Source organism: Acomys russatus, chromosome 23, assembly GCF_903995435.1.
Source record: "Acomys russatus chromosome 23, mAcoRus1.1, whole genome shotgun sequence".
Taxonomy (NCBI): domain Eukaryota; kingdom Metazoa; phylum Chordata; class Mammalia; order Rodentia; family Muridae; genus Acomys; species Acomys russatus.
This window is the reverse complement of record NC_067159.1, coordinates 23,345,761-23,366,324: the sequence shown is the minus strand read 5'-3', so window position 1 is coordinate 23,366,324 and position 20,564 is coordinate 23,345,761. Positions and strand designations below refer to the sequence as shown.

The 20,564-nt window shown below is 43.8% G+C and overlaps 1 protein-coding gene across 1 annotated transcript in view; it reads left to right on the top strand.

Annotated features, from left to right (window-relative positions):
• Slc44a3 (solute carrier family 44 member 3) overlaps positions 1-20,564 on the top strand; it is a 74,185-nt gene that overhangs the window by 28,626 nt on the left and 24,995 nt on the right. The window contains exons 10-12 of the mRNA XM_051165629.1: positions 4,941-5,106; positions 13,063-13,219; positions 16,381-16,470. Of these exons, the coding sequence (XP_051021586.1) occupies positions 4,941-5,106; positions 13,063-13,219; positions 16,381-16,470 (413 nt within the window). The remainder of the gene's footprint in view (positions 1-4,940; positions 5,107-13,062; positions 13,220-16,380; positions 16,471-20,564) is intronic.

The following is a 20,564-nucleotide window of genomic DNA, read 5'->3' as shown; positions in this document are numbered from 1 at the left end:
AGTGCTGGGATTATATGCATGTGCCACCACGCCTGGCAAAGCTAGGCATTCTTAAAATTTTGTTTCTAGTATTCTATTTCTTGGATGATTGTGTACAAATGTCTTGGGCATGAATACTTAAGTATTTCTTGTGTGTTGTTTTCATATTCTTTCTTCATTCAACAAATGGGGAGGAAGAATGTCCCAAGTAGAGGACCATAAAGAAGACAGGATTCTGGGGACAGGAAGGGAGCACATTCAGGTAGAATGAGAGAGAGAGAGAGAGAGAGAGAGAGAGAGAGAGAGAGAGAGAGAGAGAGAGAGAGAGAGAGAGATTTTGACTCATAAAGGAGGCAAGAGAAGGAATGGGGTCCAACCCTGGGGCTGTGAGATAGGAAGGTTGGATAATAGAAATATGACCTGAGGTTCATTTTTAACTCAGCAGTGCAGGATGGAGGGAGATGATGGTGAATGGTCTTTGTCATACAGTGTGACATACTGTGTTCTGCAACTACTTTAGAGGGAGTAGTATTTGATGACATAATAGATGAGCAAGGGAGGCCAGAGAGTTGGCAATGGCTTTGGGTTGTCTTGTGTTTTCTCTAACTTTAGCAGCTGGAAGATGAGATAGATGGCTGTCAACTGAGATGGAGCAGAAAGTTGAGTGGGGCATTTCCTGAGAATTTTTTTTAACAACTATATGGATACTTCTAATAAAAAGAAATTATTTACAGTCTGAAGTTCAGAATGAATGTATAAACAGTATTTCAAAGTAGATAGAGAAAGGATTATGCTTTGAGACATTTCAGTGCTAAGGTGCCCTGGAAGGCCAAGGTATAGCTCGGTGGTAGAGCACCTGCTTAGATTGTTCTCTTGAAAAAAGTAAATAAATGGGTTCTGGAGATAAGAAAGGACAGCAACGGGCTTGAAGGTGAAGGCCAGGGGGTAGGTGACAAAAGTGGTCTTCTGGAAAGAGTTTCCAGGTCACGTGAGTGGCTCCATTTCTACTGTAAGAATGAAGATCACAGCATTGGTTTATTACAGCACCTTGGAAGTCAGACTATTGTGATAATTGTAGAGAAGGGAGGAGGAGGTTGTGAAAGAGTGTCTTAACAGAGGGAGAGAGCAGAGGAGAAGGGGCCAGCATAGATGATGAATCTGGAAGGAGTTTACTGTGAAAGAGACAGAATGGAGGAAAGTGACCAGAGTAGATTTGTTTGTTTGTTTGTTTTTGTTTTTGTTTCTCAAGACAGGGTTTCTCTGCGTAGTCTTGGCTGTCCTGGACTCACTTTGTAGATGAGGCTGGCCTCGAACTCACAGCGATCCTCCTGCCTCTGCCTCCCTGAGTGCTGGGTGGGATTACAGGCATGTGTCACCATGCCTGATTAGATTTTTTTTTTTTTTAATGGAGAAGAGTTAAAAATGGTTCAGGAAGTGCACATACCTTTAATCCCAAAACTCGGAAGCCAGAGACAGGTGGATCTCTGTGAGGCCTGGTTTCCAGAGCAATTTCCCAGACAGCCAAGGCTACACGGAGAAACTGCCTCAAACAAACAAAAAACAAAACAAAACAAAAGCTCAGGAAAGTGAGTGTTTTGGTGGGGAACAGAGCTCTAGTGGCAGGGTTGGCCTCGGGCTCAGGGCAGCTTACCATTTTAAGGACTAGGGTTAAATTCTGGACATATTGGTATGTATATGCCGTGAGGAGGCATGAGTGGAGGCCTTCAATTGCCTCGTTTTCCTTAAAGCAACGGGAAGTGAGGCTTCTGTGGTTGGAGGAGAGATTATAAAGCAGTGTCTAGAAGATAAAATGAAGGAATAAACATGGTCACTTGTGAGACTCTCAGAGGAAGTACCTTCTGGTTTTCTTTTGCCTCTTCCATTTTTCCTCCTAATACCTAATACCCATCAGAATACTGGTGTTCAGTAGATATTCAATAAGTGCTTAATTCCAGCACTGGTATCGTATTGCCTACCAGTCATTTGGAGTTAACCCTGCACCGCACTTACTGTTTTTAGCACCTTGTCGGTTTTCTGCATTTGCTAATGGTGGCTGCATGTATGGCATTCAGAGGCATGATGTGATGGGGTCACGGGAGAGTGAGAAGTAGCTGTTACTATCCTGTGGTGAGTGAAAAAACAGATTTTTAGATGGCTCTATGATTTGTTTGTGGTTGGTCAGCTGCCCGAGGATCTTGTCTGCACCAACATGGCTCATCCAGGAGAGGGCAGTCTTGCATGCATAAGCATGCCTGCCCCACCCTCTAGCTCTGGAACACTGGCTGTGGAAGGTCCTGTTCCCAGGCTCTCCCCTTCAAGCCACAATGCCAGGTCCTTTAAGAGATTTGCTGAAAGCAGCAGATCTCTTGCAGTGATTTCCTCCCCAGTGGCATTTGGCATCATATGAAGGTATTTTGAATCTCACAAATGGGGAGTAGAGGCAAAGCATATTCTTTTTATTGTTTTGTTTTTTGTTTTTTGAGACAGGGTTTCTCTGTGTAGCTTTGACAGTCCTGGACGCTTTATAGACCAGGCTGGCCTCGAATTCACAGAGATCTGCCTGCCTCTGCCTCCCGAGTGCTGGGATTACAGGCATGTGCCACCACACCCAGCCCTGATACACACAAACAAATGAAAGACAGCTTCAGGAGATAGATGCAGGCATGGCTCTTGGGGTGAAAGCACGTGCTGTGCAGACCTGACAGCCTGAGCTTGGGTCTCCAGGAACCACATAAAAGCCAGCCATGGTAATGCAAGTGTCTATAATCCCAGCATGCCATAGGAAAAGGGAGGAGGAGGCAGGTGAAGCTCTGGAAGCTTGTGTGCCAGCTACCCTGGCCTGCACAGCAGTAAAGAGACCGTCTCCAACAAGGTGGAGAGTCAAGGACCGATATGTAAAGCCATGGCATGTGTGCCCACCCACACACATGAGCACACCCAATAGCCTGCACACATGGGGTGGGTAGGGGAGATTTGACACTTCGACCCACAGAAATCCATCAAAAATAACCAATGGGTTTTTGCTTCTTTGAGGTCCAAGTGGATCCCGATTTATCACTTCAGATGCTCTCCTTGGCTGACTGTTGTCACCAGCATGACAAACTAGAAGATGTGTAGCAATGGCCCCACCATGCCGCCCCCACCCCCACTCAATGTAAATATCCTCCACCTGCAAACTATAGCTTGCTGCTGGCACTTGTGGTCTTGCGGATGGACCTGTGCTCTTGTCCTCAGGCCCTGGGTACTTCAGATGGATCACAGCGTGGTTCTCAAAGCCTGCTGGCCCGTTGTAGCTAAGGGCTATTACCATCACGAGGGGCCTCTTCCTTGCTGTTGGGAATGCTTTTCTGAAACACAGAAGCTTTGGAAAACATAGGCATATTTCTGAGCCTCGCCTGAAATACATCTCCTTCCAAGCCGAAATGAGCTCAATATTCTATAGACCAATGCTGCCTTCTCTCTGTGAAGCTACTGCCCCATTCCCTCTCACAGTGGCAATTTTATTTTATTTTATTTTATTTTATTTTGAGACAGGGTTTAATTGCGTAGCCTTGGCTGTCCTGGACTCGATTTGTAGACTAGGCTGGCCTCAAACTCACAGCGATCCTCCTGCCTCTGCCTCCCGTGTGCTGGGATTACAGATATGATCTTTTCCCTTGGTGCGTGAACTCTATTGTGAGTGTCTAAAGGTGACCAAATGAATGAGCTAAAAGTCCATGTGTAGCTGTGACAATAAATAGGAAAATATATTCAAATAATAGGCAAGTTGTAGGTCTCACAGAAGATCAAGGTTCCTGGTCTCTTCCTCATAGTAGTTTATTTGAAAAGCTGACAAGAAATCATATAGAAATGAAGCACAGGGAGCTGGAGAGATGGCTCAGAGGTTAGGGCACTGTCTGCTCTTCCAGAGGTCCTGAGTTCAATCCCCAGCAACCACATGGTGGCTCATAGCCATCTACAATGAGATCTGATGCCCTCTTCTGGTGGGAAAGTATACATGCAAGCAGAGTGCTGTATACAAAATAAATAAATTTTTTTAAAAAAACGAAGCACAGAGCTGGGGCCTGGTTCACCAACGTCTACAGAGCTAACGCAAAAGAGTCTTTAGGTCAGAGGATAAAGGAGATTAAAGCACACCGACAGTAGAGCATTATTATTAGACCCTTACTGACCTTAACGCAGTATCATGCCCCTGGAATACAGGATAATGATAAAAATAATAATGAAGTAATAATAATTGTTATCACACATAGTGGGGTATTTCTGGGGTTCAGGCTTTATCTCAGAAACTATGCAGATTATATAGTTCTTTATGTTCAAACTGCCAAGAAGAAATTGGTACTCAGGTAAGACTAAGATTCTAAGAAGCCATATAATGTGTCCCAGGCTTCCGGAACAAGAAGGCTAACACGGAGATCTCAACCAAGGAAAGTAGGCATTTTCTATGGTCCAAAATAGTTTGCCACTGAAACAAACTCTAAATGGAATCTCTTTGAGTAAAGGCAGGTGCTTAAGAGTCTCTTTTCTAGAATCTAAGTTTTTTTGGTGAAGAGTTCTATAATGCAATCTTAGTAGTTCATGTGTTTTTGTCAATGTAACATATGTGTCCCACGTCACACAAGGCGATGAACAGAAAATACACAGGGCAAGGTGTCCTATGAGCCCCAAGATGTCAGTCACTAAACTTAGACTTTTCAGAACCCATTTTCATACCTTCAAAGTAGAATGAGTTTTAGGGTATATGTCAAGCGTCTTCCAAAGTCCCTACGCTCACCATTGATACCGTTGTTTGTATGATTTAAATTCTCAAATTTTAGTGTTTGCCATGTGGATTTAAATTTTGTCATCTGCATTTTGCGTAGTGCCAAAGACCAAGCATGAGGAAACATGGTTCGCTGAACCATCTTCCAAGATAAGGAAAATAGTGGTGGTGTAAAGCATGTTTGTATTTTAAATTTTAGGCACTGCCCAGGTGATGGAAGATGGCCAAGTAGAATATAAGCCTCTTTCAGGCATTCGGTTTATGTGGTGGTATCATTTAATTGGCCTCATCTGGACTAGCGAGTTCATCCTTGCATGCCAGCGGATGGCTATAGCAGGAGCAATGGTTACTTGTTATTTCAACAGGTGAGTCCACTCTTTTATCCCTGGGGTTTGTCTGGGTGGTTTGGGTTGTATATGCATCTCTGAAGATATCTGGGAGTTTTTATTCAACTCTATAAAAGAGAGGAACAAGAATTAGGAAAGAAAAAAAAAAGACTAAGCTAAAATTTGGCCTATAAACTCACTTATTGGTCAGAAGAAATAGTCTACCTTAAATTTTACACATTTCTTGACTCTTTTGCTTAAACTAGAAAGTGTAGAAAGAAATCAAACAGCAAAGTAGTCATATTCCCTAGAATTTATATAATACCTAAACTAAAAGGTTGTGGTCAGACTTTAAACATTATGGATCTATTTTAAAGACACTCCAGTAGCTACATCAATTATTTTATCTCTGTAAAATTTAGAAGATTATTTACTTGGAAAATAGTGTAACAGGCCAGGCGGTGGTGGCGCATGCCTTTAATCTCAGCACTTGGGAGGCAGAGGCAGGTGGATCTCTGAGTTTGAGGCCAGCCTGGTCTACAAAGCGAGTCCAGGACAGTCAAAGATACACAGAGAAACCCTGTCTCCAAAGGAAAAAAAAGAAAAAAGAAAAGAAAATATTATAACGCCTCAAAGGAAATGTAAACTATAATTCATGTGCTTAAAATTAAGCACTAGTGAATTAATTACTTATTCGGTATCTACAGCCTACTACCTCATGAAAATGACTGAGGACTACTGTCCCTCCACTCCCACCCCACCCCCACTCACATCTACCTGAGCACTTTGCATCTCTCGTGTGTAACTCCATGGACTATAGCCAGAAGAGCAGGCCTGGGACAATGAAAGGGCTGGGCTTGGAACAGGAAGTTTACTTCTGGCAGAGCTGACCCTCCTCTGATGTCTTGGACCAAATGAGTAAATAAACATGGTTAAAAAAAAAAAAAAAAAAAAAAGCCAAGTTGCCTCTGGATGATAAAGAGCACTGCGGGCTTTTAATATGGTGGCACACTTTGGGAACCAAATCATTAGGAACTCTGGGGGACTCACAAAGGGGCTACTGCCCTCGGTTGCCATTGAGAGCCTCCTAGCAGCTGGAGATTGGAGCTGCTTAATCTCCAGTAGGGAGCAAAGATCTGTCCAGCCAAACTGGCCAGCAGGTAACATCTGTCTGATGGTGAGAGTCAGTGTCCTGTTAGTATAACCAGACCGAAGCATTTCCAGTAAGGGCTCGACGTGGCAGTCCAATGGGTCATGTGCACTGATCTCAGCCCTCCCTCCTTTCCACACTCCGCCATTATAGAATTACACAGACTGTGAGAACTGGACAAGCAATGACAGCAGATGAGAACCGTCATCCGTGTGGCTTTAGATGCTACTTTAAAAAAAATAAAATAATAAAATAAAATTCATCTAAATGATGACAACTAAGGAAAGGACCAGGCCTATGAGAAAAAGCTAGAAAGGTCTAGTTGTGAGTGTTAGCTATGTACAGACATGCGGATGAGAGGCTGACTGGACACGGAAGTCAGAGAGACGGGAACTCAAGTACAAAACGTGCTTTCAGGTCAGCCAGATGGCTCTGCAGGTTAAAGTGCTTGCCATGGAAGCGTGACAAACTGAGTTTGGTCCCCGTATCACATGCTAGATGGACAGAACTGACTTCCAGAAGTTGCCCTCTGACCTCCACCAGGGCATTCCCATGCCCCCACGTTTCCACACACACGCCATACACATAGACACACGACAACAATAAATACGAATTAAAAAAATACAAACAAGTACAAAATAAAATATGCTTCCAAAGATGCTAATTCTTCAACACCTAGATCCTTCCTCCATATAAAGAGAAGAGGCCTTTGTGTGCCAGGCCTATACCCCAGAGAGTGTCTGATTGTGGGGGATCTGGCACAGCTGAGGCAGGGAGAGCAAGTGGAAGTGTATGCATTGGTTAATGAGACCCTACTAACCACCACACCCCACTTCCCACAGCTCAGTGCCCAGGCTGTTGGTAGGCAGGTTGGTCCTCTAAATGGCAGGGGTTGGGGACAACAGTCTGAGACTGTTTCTAACTTCTCAGGTACCACATGAGTAAGCCCCAGAGCCCTGGACTAACAAACTTCTACCTCGAAGTGGCTCTCCCCAGGCACCAAGCAGTCTCTCTCCAAGTGTGTATGAACAGGTTGCTACTGGTTATTATGCAAATGAAGAAAGTGAAAGAGATTAGAAAACTAAACAAAAGCAATTTAGGGGAAACAGACACAGTGCAAGCTGCAAAGGAAGCTGATGACCGTGCAGGGGAAGTCCCAGTAATGTTATCATAGAGGACAAAGAAATAGTGAGCTCATATCTGAAATCCCTCACATGGAATGAGTACTGAGAACAATGAGAAAGACCCTTTAATAATTAACAGTTTCAAAAGTAAGAAATTTCTGTTGAATGCTTCAACTATGAAGCTGAAAAGATCTTCTAGAAAGATCCAAAGAGCCAAACAGGAAAATAGGAGAAAGGATAAAATGGTAGACTTATTTAAGGCCATCTGACTAATACTAGATTTAGACAGAGCAGACAAATAAAAAAAGATTTTCTTGATTGTTGCTTGCTTGCTTGCTTGTTTGTTTGTTTGTTTTTGAGGCAGAGTCTCATCTAGCCCAGCCATCAAACTTGCTATGTTGCTGAAGGTCACCTTGAACCTCTGATCCTTTTGCGTGCTCCACTGAAGGGCTGCCGCTTCAGGCTTATACTACCACATGGAGCTTTAAAAAAAAAATTAAAGAAAGAAAATTTCAAAGAAACATAAGTTAGAAGTTTCTAGAAGCTTCTCAAAGGAAAAGAGAAAAAGGTCAGACAGAGGCGGGAGCATCAGAATCCAATCTGACGTTCTGGTCTTCTGCAGCTACTGTGACCCCAGAAAACAGCAGAGCAGGACTGACCAAATACGAGTGCTCCCAGGCTCCTGACCTAGACTTCTGTACCGGTTCCCACCATCGATCAAAAGTCAGCACAGCCACGCTCACACAAAATCCCCAAAGATTTCCCTGGCACATCCTTTCTAGGAAGGAAGTTTTCCACTGAAAGTCATGAGTAAGCTAGGGAGGAAAAGGAGTTCTAAGTAGAAAGAAGAGATCGGAGTTCCCCCCAAAGAAACAGTGTTGCAAGTGTTAAAACAAAAAGTCAATCATGCCGGGGCAAACCCAGCACTCAGGAGGGAGAAGCAGGTGGATCTTTGTGAGTTCAAAGCCAGTCTGGTCTGCAAAGCAAGTCCAGGACAGCCAAGGCCACACAGAGAAACTCTGTCTCAAAAACAAACAAGTCAATCACAATGTAGAATGGGAGCACGGTGCCCTGCAAGAGGGCTGTCCTCAGGCAAAGACAAGAAAACACAGAGTGAAGAACAGATGTGCTTAAACATGTTAAGGTTTTACACGTTGGCTCGACATTGAGTAAAGCCCAAGGGAAACAAAGAAAAAAAAAGTGATAAAAGTATGAGTTCCAGTAAACCCTAAAGCTGTACAGAAAAGAAAATATAGTTGGACACTGCTACTTGGATCAGTTGGGACTATTCCTCACTGCACATTTTATTTACACACTAAGGATTAGGAACACTAACTAAAAATTAGTGTAATTAAGGAGGAGTGATAAGATGAGGGCATGTGGGCATGTGGGCAAGGCTGAATGGGAAATGAAAACCTGAGTCTTCCATGTGGGACATCAGGAGGCCATATCTGGTGCTGAAAGTTTAAGGAAGGCTCAGTGGTAGAGCAGTTTCCGAGCCCTGGCTTGGATCCTCAACACTAGAAAAGAAAACAGGCAAGATGCCATAGGAAACAGCACATCATTACGAGTCTATAGTTAGGGCTGGAGAGATGGCTCAGAGGTTAAGAGCACTGACTGCTCTTCCATGAGTTCATTGCTCACAACCATCTATAATGTGATCTGTATGCGTAATAAATAAATAAATCTTTTTTTTTTTTTTTTTAAGATTCTTTAGTTAGCTGGGCGTGGTGGTGCATACCTTAAATCCCAGCATTAGGGAGGCAGAGGCAGATAGATCTCTGAGTTCAGGCTAGTCTGGTCTACAAAGTGAGTTCCAGGACAGCCAAGGCTACACAGAGAAACACTGTCTTGAAAAACCTTAAAAACAAATAAATAAATAATTTTTTTTTAAAAACCTATAGTTTTAAAGTATAGAAGTAAATTCTAGCTTCTCTAAGGAGGAAGAATTAAGGATAGGTGATGTAAACTGCTGCCTGCCAGCACTAGTTAGTGTTTTAACTATTATTTTGATTTAAAGTTAATTTAAAATAAAATGCATGAGGGGGTTGAAGATGTGGCCCAGTAGTTACAAGCAGCTCACAACAGCTTGCAGCCCCAGGCCTCTTTTGACCGCCAATAGGCACCTACATACATGTGGCAGACATACACATTAAAAATAAAAATAGAAAGTAAAATGAATGACAATTCATTTTTAGCATTACAATGATTTAATTATTAAAGAATCTTCTTAACCAGGCATGATGGCATACTCGGAAGGCAGAGACCAGAGGATCACCACCTTTGAGGCCCACCTGGTTTACACAGCAACCTGGACTACATAGAGAAACCCTGTTTTAAAACAGACAAAAAGTCAACTTTCCTTTGGACAGTCTGCTTCACTGTGAAACCGCCAGGTTTTTCCTCATCTATAGTTCACAATTCTTTCAGGCTGTAGTTTGAATTGCACATGGGGCAGAATTTTAATATAGACCCAATGCATTGCTTGTTGTCATTTATCTGAGCTTTAAAAAGTGCTGAAGAATTCATAAAAAGACCACTATGTACCAAGATATGGGCAGCCTGTAAAATTTACCTGTAATGACCATTTTGTGGAGTAGTAGAAATGGCTTAGCAGTTAAGGGCACTTCTTGCTCTTGCAGAGGACCTTAGTTCGGTTCCCAGCACCCACGTAGTGGCTTACATCTGCCTGTAGTTGCAATTCCAGGGGATTCTATGCCCTCTTCTGGGTCTTCTGGGTGAACACTTGATACATAGGCCAACATACAGGCAAACATAAAATATAAGTAAATACCTCTTTAAAATACAAACAAATAAGCATTTGCTTGAAGAGAGCATCAACAGAGACCCTATTTGGGAAGCCAAGACTAGTATCCCTTGACTGTAGTCTCATCACTAGGGAAGATTGGGAGTTCAAAGGTCATCCTTAATTAAGGATAACTTTGAGGCTACATTTTTTGAGGATAGCCTGGGCACATAAGACCTTGTCTCAAAAAAATTGGAGGAGGGGGTAGTGGGGAACTAGGCTCAGTCAATAAAGTGCTTGCCAAGCAGGCAGGAGGCCCTGAGTTTGAACCCCAGAACCCACATTTTAAAAGCCAGACATGTTGTCACACATTTGTTTTTATTTACAGTGTGTGTGTATGTGTGTATGTGTGTGGGTGTGTGTGCTCCCACACTTGCCAGCACACAGGTGTACATATGAGCGTGAAGGTCAGATGACGACTTGCTGGAGTCTGCTCTTTCAGAGTGGGTTCCAAGGGTGGGACTCAGGTCATCAGGATTGACCGTGAGCACCTTTCCCCACTGTGCTGTCTCTTCAGGCCTGTGGTGTAGATGTGTAAGCCACTGTTAGGAAGGTACAGAGAGGCAGCCAGTGGTAGACCCTGCGCGCATGCGCACATGCCCGTAATGAAGACGGTTTGTGGTTTTTTTGTGGCACGGGAAGGATGATATTAACAACCACGTCACTGCCTCCTCATTCCATCATGTAGGTTTTGCTAAATACAAGGGAGAGACATGTTCTTTGCTGTGGCCACACTGTGTTTCACACACTGCCAGCTTTGTTGGAGGACAGCTACCCCACTCATCCCAGATTTTATTCAGGGACTATGGCACCAAATTGGCTTTGTAGAAGGTTGGAGGAGTTTCCAGTGCAAGGCTGGATTTAAAACTATTGTTCTTAGAGCTCTGAAGTAAGACACTATGTATGTATCTTGACTTAAAGGTATTCTCAATGTTCCCCAGATCACTAGTAAAGTTTTCAGTGGTTACCCAGCATGCCTAGCACCACAATGTCAGTTCTCAAACTATGTTTAGGTCCAGAGATTAGCATTATTTTCAGCTTCATAGGGAAATAATCAGGTCCTCCTTCCAAAGGCAGGTTGTGTGGCTGGGAGGGAGACAGAGCTGATAGTCCTAGCCACTTGGTGCAGCAGGGAGGAGTGGCAGGCTGATGTCCCTGGTGACTACAGATCAGGGTGGTGACTTCAAAAATGCTCTACCCAGCCTCTTTTTTGGAGGGCTGTCTGTGGTATGAAAGCAGGTATTGAGTGACTCTTGGCTTGGGTTAAAAGGGCCATGTGATAACCCAGCTTAGGAACCTCTGAATCCTCCTCCAGCCAAGCCCTGCAGAGCTGAGTATTGTGACCTGACCCGGGAGGGAAGGCGGGGACACAACACTCCTCTTGTCCCAAATGGTTTATCCCGCTGCCGTGAAACCTGCTCAGCAATCTGATGCCTAAACCCTGACTTCAGTACCTGGAGGACCAGCCCTCCAGGCCCCATTCGCAGTGGTCTGCGAATCATCTATTTCCCAAGCAGATGGGATGCAGGTGCCTGCTTCTGCCTCCTGCTCTCTTAAGCATTACAGTGAGTTCCACAGCTTATAAATCTCAAAGGAAAAGTAAACATTCTCCCTTTAGGGGAAAAAAAAAAAAAAAGCGAGATGGGGGAAAATGTGTCAGAATTTCCTGGCCTGCTCTACTCTCTTCCAATTATCAGCTCAAAATGGCAAAATGGATTTCCATCAGTGAATGTAACCTCTGGCCCATTCTCCCCCACCCCCACCCCCACAGTCCCACCGTGCAGGATCTCCTGTAGCTTAGGCTGGCTTCTAATGAGAATGGCAGGTCCTCCTGCCACTACCTACAGTTCCTGAGTGCTGGAACTATAGACAGCACCGCCGCTCGGGCTTCATACATAGGTGGGGACTGAACTCAAAGCGTTGCGCACGCTAGGCAAGTATTCTACCGAGTGAGCCACACTGAAACACATAGCATCTTTGGGTAGGCAGCTAGCTTGCCGTTCTGCCTCAGTCTTGCTGCCAAACGCAGCGGTTGCCAACTCTTGAGAGTTTGCTGGCTGCGGGCCTCTTCCTCCTCCCTCGGATCCCAGGCCATTGTCAAAACCTTAATTCACAGTGACTTAGCAAGCCAGGCTCTAAAGAAAGTGCACTTTGCTTGGAGCCCATGAAGTTGCTTCTGGGAAAGTCGGCTTCTTTTTCTAGACTGGCAATCCTGAGAACTCAGGGTCACCAGAAGGGTGACATCAGCTCTCTTTTCTTCTGGCTTTCTTGTTTGGGGGGGGGCTGCTACCACCCTGTTCTTTCTCCCCTTTTCTCGCTCCTTGAAGCTGATTCGCACAGATTGTTAGGAGCTGTGTCATTACACGTCCAGTAAATGATTCACACTGAAGTGACCTTTAAGGGAACAGAGAAGAAATCAGCTGAGCAGAAGCTAAACAGCCCAATTTTGTTGTCTCTTGCCTTCAGCCCAAAGCTCCTAGTTACCTTCCCTGGCTCCAGTCCTGACCGTGTGATTTGATGATGGCTCCAATTACCAAGTTAATACTGGCAATGACTACGCATGTCCCCCTGTCATTTTAACAGTGAACACCAGCAGACTTAATCTATTGCAAGTGAAAATAATATTCACAGTCAACTGGAAGGGTGGGTGGAATGTCCAAGAACTAGAAGAAAGCTCATTAATTTTTTTTTCTGTTTTATATTTGTTTACACATGAATGCCACCAAAAAAAAAAAAAGTGAGCTAGCCCAAGATATAAGGTAACCTTGGCTACCAAGGAGGAAAGAAATCTTGTCAAGTGCTTACGGCGTCACCACTTTATAAGTTGTTAATGCCAATGAGGAACTGAACCAGAGAGAACTTTCTTGTTGCTTTTTAAATAGTGGGTTTTAAATGTTCTTTTCCCCTGTTCCCAGGAATAAAAATGACCCTCCTGCCCGGCCAATCCTTTCGTCTCTCTTCACGCTCTTCTGCTACCATCAAGGCACTGCGGTGAAAGGGTCATTTTTAATCACTGTGACAAGGATCCCAAGAGTCGTTCTCATGTACATTTATAACACCCTGAAAGAGCCGGTAAGACAACATCCCCATCCCGAGCCAACGGTTCGGTTCGCGCGGGCCCCATTGAGGGACTCAGACCTGCTTTGGAAGCTCTGCTTTGTGCCCGGGCCTGAGGAAGGCGTCGTTCTGTGTTAGCGGGAGTCCTTCTAATTAAAATGCTGAGCAAATGGTTGAATTCGGATGGATGGCGCAGACTCAGCTAACAGTTGTGCCTCTTTCTCATGCTTGTTTTGTAAGTAAGATACATTATGAAGTAGGAATAGTAATTGTTTTGTTTTGATGCCAACATACTCCCTGCCTGCTGTGTTTGTAATGGGTGCCATGGGAAGTGATTGGTGAGGGCCAGGAGTATATGTCTGTGTGTGTGTGTATGCGCGCGCGCGTGCGTGCAAGCATGAGCACACTTGAGCGTGTGTGTATATGCTCACACACACTTGAGAGTGAAAAATAGATACGCTGACCCACACCTCAGCTCAGAGGACAGAAAACTGTAGGGCTTTTGTGCTGAGCCGTTTCTCTTCCTCGGGTTTCATTTCCATGCGCTTTCAGTGAGGAAAGCCAGTGGAAACCCAAACACCGGGAAAACAGCTGCTCGCTAAGGGGCCACACAAGGGAGCCTCTCGCACTTTGCCCAACTTTCCTGTTCTCACACAAAGCCAGTCCTTCCCGCCTCTGTTCCCACCTTGGGGCTTTGTGACTTGCTCTGAGTTTCACAATCCAGGCCTTTGGGGATAGTTCCATGACCTTAATAAATGGGGAATTTATACTGCCTGGTTCACCTTTTTCTCAGTTGACTGCGTGTGTTTTTAAAAAACAGAAGTCTGAATTGTCGATATTTTAAACTCCACAATCAAGATTTCAGCTTAGCATATCAAATAGGAGCAATGAGTTGAACAGCACGTGGAGTTATCTGGCTTGCTTTATCTGACTATGGACTGTCTTCCTGTGGTTTTTATTCAAGCCTTGCCTGGCTGCATTCGTGGAGACTTAAAGAGGGGGTTCTACCTGGCCCCGGGCAATTCTAAGCTACCGCAGTCTAAGTGATTTTGCTCTGAGTTTCACAAACGTTCCTTTCTTCTTTCCCTTATTTCCTTCTTTTTTTCCCTAACATTTATTTATTTTTTATTAGTGTGTATGTGTGTGAGCCTGCATGAGTATATGCGCCAGAAGAACATCAGGTCTTCTAGAACTGAAGTTACAGAGTTCTTAGCCATCATGTGGGTGCTGGGAATCAAACCTGGGTCCTCTGCAAGAGCAGCCAGTGTTCTTAGCTAGTGAGCTGTCACTCCAGCCCCAGCAAAGGGTTTCTTGAAGCACAGAATCACTTTTTATTTTTATTTTAAATATACTTGTGTCAGGTAAGTATTTTGTACTTACGTAGCACACATCTGAATATATGTTTTATTATGACATGTATATACACTAATATATTGGCCATTAATACATGTATTTATTTTGAGTTTTGTTTGTTTGTTTTGGCTTGTTGGTTTTTTGAGACAGCATTTCTCTGTGTAATAGGCCTAGCATTCCTGGACTCACTTTGTAGACCAGGATGGCCTCAAACTCACAGTGATCCAACTGCCTCTGCATATATATGTATGCATGTGTGTATATACATATGTATGTGGTGTATGTGTGTATGTATATATGTATGCATGTGTATATGATTGCATGTATTCATGCATGTATGTGTGTTTATGTATGTATATATTATGTATATATGTATGTATATGTGTGTGTATGTATACATGTGTATCTATATATGTATGTATGTGTGTATATATATGCATGTGGTATATGTATGTGTGTATGTATATATGTATGCATGTACATGTGCGTGTGTGCATGATTACATGTACTCATGCATGTATGTGTGTATATATGTATATATGTATGTGTATATATATTGTATGTATGTATGTATATATGTATGTGTGTATGTATATATGCATGTGTGTCTATATATGTATGTATTTGTGTATATATATGTATACATGTATGTGTGTGTGTATGTATGTTTGTGTATGTGTGTATGTATATATTTAGTATCTGGGGAGCTGTGTGCCCTAGGAAGCCAACTCAGAGATCATGCCTGGCATAGAGCATTTTTACTTCCTGAGCAGCTCTCTAACATGGGATTTTTTTTTACACTAAGTGGTAGGTAGAACTTGGTGAGCCACCCTTCCCCAGATGAATCATTTTCAAGGTACACACTCAAGTTAGATTCCAGAAGATTGACTCTTTGAAACTTAGTCTGAAAACTTCATGATAGGATTTGTTTTCTCCAACATTAAATGTGATTATTTATATGGACACATGACTAGTATCTACAATATATGGTTTTGATTTCTTGTTGTTCAGAAAAAATGTACAGACTTTGAATTAAAAAATCAGTGTTGAAGGCGTGTGGCATATGCCGATTGTCTCAGTGTTCTGGAAGCAGAAGCAAGTGAACTGAGCGCTCAGGACTAGTCTGGGATATACAGCAATACCTTGTCTCCAAAGTAAAAATAAAACAATGTAGCTAGGCATTATTATAGTCACACATATAAAACCTACATTTGAGAGGCAGAGCAGGAGAATCAAGAGTACAAGGCTAACTTTAGGTGCGAAGTAAGTTACAGCCAGACTTGGGCTGTTAAGAGACCCTGTCTTAGCCGGGCGTGGTGGTGCTCACCTTTAACCCCAGCACTTGGGAGGCAGAGGCCAGTGGATCTCTTTGAGTACCAGGCCAGCCTGGTCTACAAAGTGAGTCCAGGACAGCCAAGGCTACACAGAGAAACCCTGTCTCAAAAAACCAAACATACACACACACACACACACACACACAACTGTGTACACCATTCCACACACTTAAAGACAGATGAAAAGAGAAGCAGAAGGTCATCTTTTCCTTTGCTGTTGAATACTGTTTAACCCTTTCTGCTGAGGTTAACTGACCCATGACTGCTAAGGCCATGGATGAAAGCTAACTAACTCACCCACATTGATAGCAATCAATTGAGTTGCTTGCATGTGAGTGAGAAGTGCTCCGGGGTTCCCAAATCACCCACCCCCACCCACCTGTACACAGACCCACAAATGGAACTGGTCTTCCTATCAGAGACAAGCTGCTTACGTTCTCTCTGTTGTCTCTCACTCTGTCTTTATGGCCTGGACCTACCTGATCCCAGCAGCAGAGTGCGTGGTCAAGAGGTGGTGAATTCAGACTCAGCTACTGTGGGCTGCGGTGTCTCACCAGATACCTATACCATCTCAACCAGGTATGTGCCTTCCCTGAGGGTGGCTTCTATTGCTTAGATCAGCAAATTCTTCAGGGTGGGTTGTGGAGTGATTTCAGCTTTTCAGCCATACATCGTGTCAAATCCTCTTAACTCTGCCACCAAATCAGGGAAAGTAGTCACAGACAAAATGTGAAGAAACAGACATGCTGTGTTTCAATAAAACTTTACTGATAGACTCTGAAATCTGAATATTGTGTGCTTCCACATGCCAAGAAATATTTTTCTTTTTTCCTTTTCTACTCATTTTAATGTTGTAGACATCATTCTTTATTTTTAAGATTTATTTATTTATTTATTGTACAGTATTCTGCCCACATGTACACCTTCAGGTCAGGAAAGGGCACCAGATCTCATTATGGATGGTTGTAAGCCACCATGTCATTGCTGGGAATTGAACTCAGGACCTTTGGAAGCACAGACACTGCTCTTAACCACTGAGCCATCTCTCCGAACCATAGATATCACTCTTAACTCCAGTCTGAGGAAGGCAGGAGTCTGTTTGTCAGGCTGCTCTTATGCCCAGCCTAGCGTTGTGGTTTGTGGACCTTTTCCCTTGGAACGGTAAGCTATTACACCAGTTCTTTAAATTCTGAAGAAATTACTCTTTTTTTTTTTTTTCTAAAATGAAAAAGGGGGCACGAGCCTTTTCACATTTGAGTGTAATGAATACCTGTCAGCTGAGAGCAAATGTCAATACCACAAGAGCCATAACTCTCCTGAACCAAGAGAGTTGCCTCCCAACTTTTTTTCTATATTTTACCAGCCGCTCCCTTTCAAGTGACCTATACTCTCTTTTAAAATCTTTCAAATTGATGGAGACTTAAATAGTTGTTTTATTTTTCCTGTAGCTCATTTATGAAAGCTCAATAGCTCTTAGTCACATTTACACAAAGCAGCGTTCTCTGTAAGCACGCAGGCTGCTTTGTAATTTGAGTGTGCACAGAAATCTCACTTACAAAAGTTGTTCCTGTGGTGGCTCATCTTCCTAGCAGATGCTCTACCAGACAGAAAGGGGCTAATTAGGCCAGCCGCCTTTGCTGTCTTATAAGTGGTATTTAGAATAACTTGCATTATTCAGGGAAAGTGTAGCATTTTTTAAAAGCCCTGGTTTTTTTTTAAGTCTGAATCTGGGTATACATTTTAGAATGTATTTGGACTTAAATACCACAAGCCATGTTATATAAAATTCAATAAAGCAATGTGGCATTGTTCAGAGAGGCGGGGCATACAGCAGGCCAAGCCATGCCTTGCAGATAAACTCATGGACTAAAATGCCATGTCTCTCTCTCTTCTCAGGGTTGGGTGCAGGGGTCTAGACATCAGCCAATGGTATAAAGGTTTTTGAAATGCATTGCTACATTGAAATCTGATAAAATAAGGTTAAGTGAAAACTTGAGGCTAAAAGAATAAACATTTAGTTAGACCGGACACACTAAAAACATGAGACTATGAATTCAAATACGTAAGCCAGATGGTCCTCTGAGGATCCAAGCTGGAGTCACTGCTTCTCTCTGTTTCACAGGATTCAGGCTCTTTCTGGGTCCCTCCCTATTTCACTGTTGGTATCAAGCTACCCTCATTGAAACCTAGGACCCCATAGGGTGAGCTCTAGCAGGTCAATTCACCTACTCCACCCTGCCTTCCACACAGATTGCTCCACCCATATGTGACTTGGCGTTGGAGTCTACCTTTTTTTTTTTTAAACATTTGTTTTCTCTACTCTGTTATCCCCAGGGACATAGTCTCTGCCTTCTAAAAATTCAGCTCCTAATATTAACCCAAGACTTTTGCTCTTTGGGGATTGAGAGTTTTGCCAAGGTCGGATGCATTGTTCACGTTAACCACGCTGTAATTACCTTAGCACAGGTGATGAGTCCATGTAACAGATATGCGGTGGGAGTGATTGCTCTGGGTAATTAGAGGAAGCTGGTCTTGCTCCAGCTCTGAGAATGAGCCCCTGGCTCAGGCAAGAGCGGCTCTCTGGGATTCTGACCTTGGGGTCTGTGCTGTAAGCCAAGGCCTCCTCTGACTGTTGTGGCCTCACTGCACTAGGGTGACGCCTACAAGTTTGGGCAATGCCATCTGGCATGAGAGCTGCTGGGAGGAGGATGCTGGGAAAGAAGGGCTGCGGGAGGAGGAATGGAAAAGAAAGAATAGGCTGATGGGAATGCTGACAAGAAGAGAAGGCTCTGGAACAGTCTGGTCTAAATGACTCTCTGAAAGTGAGGTAGATGTTTAGGCAGGAAGATAGACAGTGGAGACTAGCCATCGTGGGACAGGGGAGGCAGAGGGCTACGGAGGAAGAAAAACAGAATAGTGACATGCAGAACAGACCACACAGATACTGCTGTAGTTAATGGGAAAGGTTGGTTTTTTTTGGGGGGAGGGGGGTACAAGTTTCAAGACAGGGTTTCTCTGTGTAGCCTTGGCTGTCCTAGGTTCGCTTTGTAGCCAGGCTGGCCTCGAACTCACAGCGATCCACCTACCTCTGCCTCCCGAGTGCTGGGATTAAACACATACACCACCATGACCAACTAAGGTTGGTCTTTCTTATAAATGGTGCCGAAAGAAAAGGGAAGCTCTATGGGAGGGGTGGGGGTAGGCGGTAGAAGCAATTACACCATAAATGAAAAAATAATTCATAAATGAAAATGATAATTTGGGGTACAGCCCCAAATCCTGTAAAACTTCCAGAAGAGAAACCCTTCATGAGTTTGAACTCTGAGTTCTTAAATATGACACAAAAATCATAAACTATGAAGAAGGATGCAGCCGAGCTGGTAGAGGGCTTAACCTAGCGTGCATGTCGCATTCCCAGCAATGCATACACCAGGCGTGGTGTATGTTTGTAATCCCTGCGCTACGGAGATGGAAGCCGGAGGATCGGGAACGCAAGGCTAGACTCAGCTACACAGAAAGTTCAAGGCAAGTCTGAGTTACACAAGGGTGAGGAGAGAGTGAGGAGGAGGGGCAGTGGGGAAGCTAACGACGGTAACATGGTAGCCACCACAGCTGTCCGGTCTCATCTGGCAGTAAACAAAGGAAAGTGAGTTCAAAGTGAAGACTTTAGATTAGACTGGGAAATAGTCTCCTGTTGGACGAAGTTATTGCGGGGGTGGGGAGAAGTTTGGGCATCTCTATGCCTGGAAATCAGATAAAAAAAAAAAAGAGGCCAAAGCCTGTTTTCTTTACTCTGGTCGATGGGAGGCTGGAAGAGGATCAAATGCATTCATTCGTCCCACTCAGCACCCAGATTATCTCCCTGCAGCTCGCGGGTGGGGGTGGGGGTGGGGCGCCGTGATTCATCACTGCTTCCTAAAAGCCTCGTCCATCTTCGCTAAGACCCTGGACAGGGGCAGGTCGCAGTCTGCCTTGTAGCTGCCCACCCTAAGGCTGCACAGTACTTCATTTGCAGAATTGGGGAGTAAAACTCCAAACCTCATCATTTTTTTATTTACTTCTCTCTACTTTGTGAGGACTAAACGTGTGTGTAGCTGTAAAATAACTATGTCACCCCCACACAGTCATTTGCACAAAAATCACTTATTCGCTTATGCTGTGTGCAACCATTTGAGCCTAAGCATAATAGGGGAAGGAGCCATGGGAATTAGAGACCGTTATATAGCAGTGAGAAGCAGTGCATAAGACATGAATGCATTCAAAAAAAATGCAGACGCTCAGAAAAAGACAACCTTGGAATTCAAGTACCTATGGCTATCACCAGCTAATAAAACACTGACAATGCTAGCTGTAGGCTGTTGGCACCAACTGCCAATTGATCCTACAGGGTCTAGTAGTATCTCCAACTTACATTCCAGGAGACTAAGGCTTAAAGGCTCATAGTCACTGGGCGTGGTGGTGCACTCTCATCGATGCTTCTACATGGATTTGAAAACATGATAGAATTTTTTTTTTTTTTTTGAAACTTTAGAGAACTACAAAATTCCATCAGTGTGTATTCTTGCATACAAGGAAGGGCTTTTTAACCAGTTAGTGAAGTAGGTGCTATTGTCATTAAAATGTGTTGTTGATGCAGGCTGGGTGGCACACACCTTTAATCCCAGCACTCAGGA